At 45.6% G+C, this 8,327-nt stretch overlaps 1 protein-coding gene across 1 annotated transcript; it reads right to left on the bottom strand.

The window, feature by feature from the left end:
- Positions 1-3,608: 3,608 nt before the first annotated feature.
- LOC147454858 (uncharacterized) lies at positions 3,609-8,122 on the bottom strand. Its single transcript, XM_086517084.1, has 4 exons — positions 7,849-8,122; positions 7,460-7,694; positions 6,994-7,306; positions 3,609-6,811 (listed from the first exon to the last, which is right to left on the bottom strand). Exons 1-4 carry the CDS (start codon positions 8,120-8,122, stop codon positions 6,230-6,232), a joined length of 1,404 nt encoding a protein of 467 aa, XP_086373210.1. The 3' UTR covers positions 3,609-6,229.
- Between the last annotated feature and the right edge of the window lie 205 nt (positions 8,123-8,327).

Below are 8,327 nucleotides of genomic sequence, written 5' to 3'. Positions count from 1 at the left end.
TCAAGGAGCGTATGGAGAAATTGAATCAAAACAAAGCCATCAAAGTGGCTTTGACCCTCAACAAGGACAACAAACTGAAGGAGAAACAAGCTAAATGGTGGAGGAGGTGCTTGAGGTTGCGACAAAGACAATGTTTGAAGAAGAGGATCAAGAAAATCATCCCTCCACCTTAGCACAACCAATTGACCTCCCGGAAGATGAACGTATCACTGCGAAAGAGAAAGCAAAGATCAAAAATGACATTAGAGCAAGAATTTTTTTGAAACGATGCCATGCAATTTGAACTAAAGATGCTAAAGAGTTTGGGAAGAAGCCATCGAGATAAATAAGACTTGTAGAGGGATTGGATAGCACCTATGCTACCATATCCTCTCCTAAAGTACAAAATTCTACAAATCCAAAAGTAGATAGAAGGAGAGATAAATGCAGCAGTCACGGAGGAGAGACCCAACTTATTGCCCTCTGCCTAGAATGTATACAGCTCACTAGCTCCTTCAGGATTATCCTACTTGGCTGAACTATGAGTTACTGCCAGGACCGGAGGCTGGCGAGAGAATAGATGGAGACTATATGGTGAAAATCCTAAAGGGCACCATAGAAACCTTCCTTGGCTATCTAGGCCTTTGGTGTCGGATGTTGGTGAGGATTTGCAAGACCGTGATAGCCTATAGTGGCACATATAACCTCAACATCTTATACCATTCTTCTTATTTCGACCCAACCCGTAGTGACGATGATCTATTCTATGATCTTAGTAAACCACCCTCTGAAGCTATCTTCTACAATTACTACCTCATATGCAGAGTTTTGAAGAGGCAGTATATACAGGATTCTTTGCAATTAAAAGCAATGTTTTTGGACCAACACATCTCGACCAAGTAGCAAGATACAAATTTCTTGTCATGAAGAATGCCAAGTACATCACCCAACAGACGCAGTTCCAGCACAGGACACCACGACACTAATGAGACATGATTTAAGAGGGGGGAGTGTTGGCAAGCCACGCCAACTATGGCGTCTCTACATGGGAATTACCCTTGTAATCTAGCCTATCTCATTTTTTGTAATTCTTGAGTCACTTTAATGAAAGACGGATTATGCTGATGGTGGGAAATCGCAGCCAGGTGGGGGTAGCGGGGTGGGGGTGGCCTCAACACCTCCTTGACTAGAGTCCACAATCACTTCGGGCAAAGATAGACCAGCTACCAATGAAGAGGGCAGGGGGGGGGGGGGGGGGGGGGGGGCACCACCTAGCAAGGTATGCGGCTAGGACACAAAACTAAACCACTCCACATTACATGCCAAACACATGAATGAAAACCAATGTCAGGGCTCACATCCAAATGTGGGAGGGAATGGTGTCAAGAGACAAGATGGGAGGAATGAGGTAGAGAGGTATATATATATATAGATAGAGAGAGAGAGAGAGAGAGAGAGAGAGAGAGAGAGAGAGAGTGGTCTTGCTACTCATGCAAGCAAAGACAATGAAGGGCGGAGAAAACACATGTATATATGCTCTTCACTTATAGGGGAAGAGGAAAATCCGCACACTATAGCATGCAACAAAAATGAGAGGGAAGAAAATGTAAATCATATTCACTACCAGCAACTAGAAGGACACAAGATATGACACCCAGATGGAATATTTTGATTGCTTGAACGAGATGAATACATCGGGTAGCATAGGGCATGAAGAGGAGAAGGGTACGGGACCATAGGGAATAGATGGATGGGAGATGATGATGAAGAATGGTGAGAAGGCGGCCCTCATTCTTCTTCGACACAACATGTATTGTATCCCTTATGATGGCAAGTGTATGGACATTCTGAGAGTGAGCAGCGGAAGAGAAGAGAAAGAGAAGGAGACAATGGCGATCACTCAGCAGAGACAGAGAGAGACACGATGGTGAGGAAGGCTGGCAAGCCCAAGAACTCCAAGTGGCACAAGAGTCTGTACAAGATGTGTATGAAAAGGGTCCCCTCACCCCATATATAGGGGGTAAAGGCTAGGTCGAGCAGAGGACCAGTCTGCCCACGACCTAGGGAAAAGCAAAACCCATTATGGAAAAAGATGAAAGTGTGGTGGCCCAAAATAGGCCTCAGTAGGCAAGTGCTGAGTGCCCTAATGTGTGCCTGAATCCCTGTCCAGTAGGTGTATGAGTGGCCAACCCACAACCAAGAGCGAGTGCACAAGAAAGTGAGCCTGTAAGCAGGGTGTGAAGCATCTGGGGATGAAAAATCTAACACCCCCCCTCAAACATAGATGCGGAGTCGATGATTGAAGATGCAACACACCTGGCAAAACAAAGTGTATGAAGAAGAAGAAGAAGCGCCAGCCAAAGAACAGGACGAACCGTCCAACACGGTGGTGATGACCGAAGATAGTCAGCCTGATCAAGTCGCACAAGGTAGCTGAAGGAGAGGCCAACAACGGGACAAGTTGCAGGGAAGAATGTAAAGGGAAAGAAATGGAAGACAAGTGGTGAGCTCATCGGTGGAGTTTGGCATAAGACGTAGGCGGAAGAGGACCCCCCCTCCTGAAGCAGAGCACTCTAACCAAAGGAATAGGCAGCCAAGGTGGAAAGCCTGCAGGCTCTAGGCCAAAATGAACAGTGTCAGAAGGAGGAAGAATGGGTATGCAGAGGATAGAGGCTCCTGCCCTCTAAAAGGGCAGTGACAGCAGCCTGTTTAGGTCCAACTGTCGAGTCCTTAGTATCTAAATTCTTCTTGCGGTCCCGCCGTCTTTTATAACATTTGGTTGCGTAATGACCTTTATTTCCACAATAGGTACAAAGGATATCAGGACGGGTAGGCAGAGGAGAGAGTCCAGTCGGGCCTGCAGAAGCACCAATACCCCCACTGGATGCAAAAACCAATGCAAAAGCTCCTGCCGCAGAGGTAGCCGAGGAAGCTCTATCCTAGATGCGCGAGGCAATCTGCTCCACAGCAGGTAAGAGCTCCTCCCAAGTGATAGGGTTAGGGCACGGTGAGGTGGTGAGAGACTGAAATAAGGCCTCATACTCAATGGGAATTTTGAGGAGCAGCCGGGTTGCCATACCCTCGGAAGAGATCTGGAGACTGCAAGCTGCTAGCTTGTCGCAGAGCAAAAGCATGTGGGATATACGTCCTAAAGTGATGGAAAGGTCGAGAAGTCAAGGTCCATCAAAGTCTTCTCCAGGGCTAGGATCCTTCCGGATGTCTTGGCCTCGTATATATTGCAGAGAAAAGAACATACCTCATGTGCAGTAGTGTGAGAACGTAGGGATGTCAACACGTTATCCGCACAATTGATGAGTATGAAGTAGTAGACCTTGCGGTGGTTTTGATGCCATAAATCCACCATGTCTTGTGTGACAAAACCTGATCCAATAGAAACAACACCAGTCTCGATGAAGATGTAGAGGTAGATGAGCTGGCAACTGCGTTGGATGAAGAAGGCTATGACGAAGTCAATGTAGAAGCACCAGATGCCGGAGAAAGCAATGGACAAACGGCTTGCGATGGATCGGTCAGCCAAGTCCAAAGATCAAACTGCATCAACATCACCATGATCTTCATCTTCAATACGACAAAGTTGTGAGGAAAGATGGGCATGGATGGGTATGTTGCCATAGCTACAGAGAAATAGGCAGCAATGAAGGAAGTCTTGTGTGTAGATCTAAAGCAAAGTAGGGAGGAATAGGATCAGAAGCGCCAGATGACCGCGAGGTAGAAGGGGATGTGCCGGGGGAGACAAGAAGACAAGACCGTGCTGAGAGGGGAAAGTAGAGGTGGCTGTCCAAACCTGAAAATTAGGGCAGCAAGGGGCACAATCTCAACCGGGAAGAAGAGGCTGAGGAATCTGGTTCCGAGACTGGGTAGGTAGGGAGATTAGTCGATCTAAACCCGGCTGAAAACAGAAGTAGATGATGTCCGAAACAATGTCGGTGCAGAGGCACAAGAAGAGAGAAGTCCAACAATGATGGAGAAAAAGGTAGGCGGGTACCCGACTGTCCAAAACAAACTGAAAACAGTGGCCTTCAAGGTAGTAACAAAAATGGTGATCGTGAGGTTGAACTCCAACACAAAAATGCAAGAGAATTGAGGGCTATGGGCGAGTGCTGAGGAGGGGTAGGATTGGTCCAGCAAAAAAACGCACAATCTTGTGGCTGATGTGCTATAGCCGAGGGCCAATCGGGGGCAGCAAAACTCCAAGGGATGTGAAGGAAAGTCCCAAGCAAAAAACACAAGATAGTTGTCCAACAAACGCTGATGTAGAAAACAAAAACTTTGTAGACCTGCAAAAAATGCAAGTGCTGTGAAACTCTGCTCTTCGCGATGGAAAGGCTCCTGTTGGCGCTCAAAGGGTGTAGTAAGGCTGATCACTAGTGATATCCTGCTCTGATACCATGTCAGAGTGAGCAGCGGAAGAGGAGAGAAAGAGAAGGAGACAATGGCGATCACACAGCAGAGAGAGAGAGAGAGAGAGAGAGAGAGAGAGAGAGAGAGAGAGAGAGAGAGAGAGAGAGAGAGAGAGAGAGAGAGAGAGAGAGAGAGAGAGAGACGATGGTGAGGAAGGCTGGCAAGCCCTATAACTGGAAAGCCTCCTGTTGGCGCTCAAAGGGTGTAGGAAGGCTGATCGCTAGTGATATCCTGCTCTGATACCATGTCAGAGTGAGCAGCGGAAGAGGAGAGAAAGAGAAGGAGACAATGGCGATCACACAGCAGAGACAGAGAGAGACACGATGGTGAGGAAGGCACGAGATGTGTGTGTGGTGGCCCAAAATAGGCCTCAGTAGGTAAGTGCTAAGTGCCCTAATGTGTGCCTCAATCCCTATCCAACAGGTGTACGGGTGGCCAACCCACAACCAAGAGCCAGTGCACGAGAAAGTGAGCTTGTCAGCGGGTGTGAAGCATCTGGGGATGAAAAATATAATAGACATGTGGTGCTTCTGTTGTGTATGGTACAGTGTGATGATGCCTAGAATCTTGTGTGGGTGCTTGTGTCTAGATGCCTCATACTTCTAGTATGATGGTGTTTAGATGATAGTGATGGTGATGGTGATGGTGAGTAGGGCTCATGCTACTAGCATGTGGTGCAAGGGTATTGTGTGCACTACCATAGGTGTGGCGTGTGTGTTTGTGTTGTGCATTGTGTGTGTCCTTGTGTGATAGTGACCCCTCCTTATATAGGGAAGGAGGCCGGAAATTTTAGCAATTTATAAAATAGAAGATAATGATCCAAGGAAGGGCATGTGGCAGTGGGGTACCATTGTGGGTACCATTGTCTGGCTAGGTGTGCATAGGCCAGGTTAAAGGTCTTATGAGAGAGAGGGAAGAGAGAAAAGGGTAGGATAGAGGGATAGGCAATTTATAAGTGTGCTAACAATGGCTAACTTATTAGGAATGAGAGAGATATTTTTTACAAGGGTTTTGTTAGCGGTGAGTAGTTGTTGGAAAGGGTGAACCCGCTAGAGATGGATACTTGCCCCATTCTTGGCAATGACTTCTTTGAATGCTCTCATATCTTAATAAAATGCACCTTGACTAGTGTGATAAGGGCCCGTGGTGGTGGGAGAGTCATTGGAGGAGGTTGTGAGTGTGGAAAGAAAAGGAGACTTTGAGTATGCCCAAGTGGCTAGCTGGCTGGCTAGCTGGGGTCCACCGTTTTGGCCATATCTGAAAGCTCAAACCTCCAAAAAATAAAATAAAAATAGCATTGGAAATCTGAGCTTATTTGTACAACTCTTATGAATAAAGAAACTTCCAAAGCGGACGAGAGATGGACGCAAAAAATTGGGCAAAAACATGTACATTGTCTCTCACAAAAGTCTTGCAGTGGTCCCCCCTTTTGTTGATTTCTTTATTATGTATCCCAAAGATTTCTTCCTCCTTGTGTGAAAGCATCTCTTAGGCCCTTGAATACCCATCCAAGGTGGAGCCTAACCATTCTATAATCAAATGGGCCTAGCCCATCATGCAACTAGTCCACCTAGTTTTTTTTCTTTAACAATAATAGAATGTACATGATACAATATATAAATTTTTTTAAAAAAATATGGTGAGATAGAATCGGTAGATCAAATGATAAATAGTGATGAATGAAATGGTATAAAGTAGAAATAAAAGTCATGAAGGTAATATATAAAAAGTTGGAGAGTTAGAGAAGGTTCTTGCGTAGAGGAGAGGGGTGGAAGGAAAAAAATGCAAAAGCGGCCCTCATTAGCCCTCCCCCAAAGGTTAGAGACATTCATGTCTCTAACTCCATGGTTGGATTGCCATTGGTGGAGGCACCCTCCTCTTTAGGGATAGACATGAAGGGTACCTGGTCGAACCGTTGGAAGTATGCTTTCAGTCTCCATCCATTGACTCTAGTTTTGTGCAGCTTCCTAGTGGCATCAGTGAGGCGATAGCTTCCATTGGTGTAGCGTTTGAGAATGATGAATGGTCCTTCCCACCTAGGCAAGAAAACCTTATCCTTCCTGATGTCGAATCTGTTGTCATACCTTAGCACAAGCATTCCCCGCTTTAAGCCCTTGGCCTTGAGTCCTTTGTTGAATTGGTTGTGTCGTTGCTCAGCCTGTGCAGCATAGTGAGCAATTGCTTCTTCTCGATCTAGCTGTAAGCATTCGAGGTCCAAAATGTCATGCTTGAGATGTTTGGTAGCATGTTCTACTTTCCTAGCTAGTACTCTGAGGCTAGCCAATTGGACCTCGATTGGCAAAATTGTCTCTTTTCCATAAACAAGAAAAAATGGAGTGAAACCAAGAGAAGTTCGAAAAGAAGTTTTGTAAGCCCAAAGTGCAGAAGAGAGATGCTTATCCCAGTCGTTAGGTCAATTGTTTACCTGGTTGGTAGTGATCCTATCGATCATACCGTCGACCTTTTCTACCAGACCATTGCATTGTGGGTAATATGGTGTAAAGTGTCATCGAGAGATGCCAAGCTTTTCCATGAGCTCACCTACTATATCACCTCTGAAGCCTGGTCCTCTATCTAAAATGATTTCAAGAGGACTCCCAGACCTGCAACAAATATGCTCAAAGATGAACATGCCACCTCCTTAGAAGTGATGCAAGTAGTTGCCACTGCTTCGGCCCAGCGAGTCATGTAATCTACCCCCATGATGATGTAGCGCTTTCCACATTGTGCATAAGGGAGAGGCCCAATGGAATTGATCCCCCACTCCTCAAACGGACCATAGGAGATGATAGGAATCTGGGGCTCATATGTAGGCCATCGATCACCTGACTTTTGGTACTCTTTATAAGTTTTGCACCAATGGTGCACATCTTTGTAGACTAGGCCAAACAAATCCAGCTTGGAGAATTTTCAGACTAGTGATTTCTAATGCAAAATGCCCTCCACAAGCCCCGTCAGACGACTTGCTAAGATTTCTCTAATGTCGATTGAGAGAGGCAGCATCCTCATGATGTGATCTTTTCCTTTGCAATAAAGATCATCGTTGATGAGACGATACCTGGAGGCCTTGCGGACTAGCCACTGCTTTTGGCCCTTTGAAAGGCCATGTGGACACTCACTAGTTTCTAAAAATTGAATGATATCAGCCATAGTATCACTGTCTTGAAATAATGGTGGTTTTAATGCAATTGCCCCTACCAACATGGTTTGGATTTGTGCGTTAGCTAGAGCATCAGCTTCATGGTTTACTATTCTAGAAACATGGTGCAATTGTACCTCTCTAATAGAAGAGCCTTCACATGCAGCAAGTGGGTTAATAAACCTTGATTTTTACAAGCCCAAGTACCATTCACCTGCTTGACGAGCAACATTGCATCACCAAAAACGTTCAGTCGTTGAAGTCCATGTTGTGCACACCACTCAAGCCCTAGAGTTAAGGCGACGTACTCAGCTTCATTGTTGGAATGGACCTTCTCCAATACTTGTCCTTTTCAGAAAAATCGTTCCCTTTGTCATTGAAGACGACAAAGCCTGCTGCTACTTTATCCGTTGTGAGCTTGTAAGCTCCATCAAAGTAGAGAGAGTGAGCTCCCTCCAACTTGGGAAGTTCCAAGATAGGTGGTTCTTCTTCCCCTGCTGACTTGACTTTAAGCTTCTTCTCAAAGTGTCGATGAGTGAGAATTCCACCAAGGTTGGCTCTTGTGGAGTTCTCTACTTGCATGGTGTAATTAAATTCTTGGAATCTTATGAAACACTTAGTAATCCTAGCAGCAGATACATCCATATGCTACAAAACATAGGGAAAAACGTCTTCCATTCATGTTAGAATTACAAATGTCCTAGGTATCAAATAGGTCTGGAACTTGGTTGTGGCAAACATGAGAGCTAGCACCATCTGCTCAGCACTAGTGTAACTCTTCTCTGGT

Source organism: Adiantum capillus-veneris, chromosome 7, assembly GCF_014529385.1.
Source record: "Adiantum capillus-veneris isolate H3 chromosome 7, ASM1452938v2, whole genome shotgun sequence".
In the NCBI taxonomy this organism is placed as follows: Eukaryota; Viridiplantae; Streptophyta; class Polypodiopsida; order Polypodiales; family Pteridaceae; genus Adiantum; species Adiantum capillus-veneris.
This window is presented reverse-complemented; position numbering and strand designations above follow the sequence as displayed.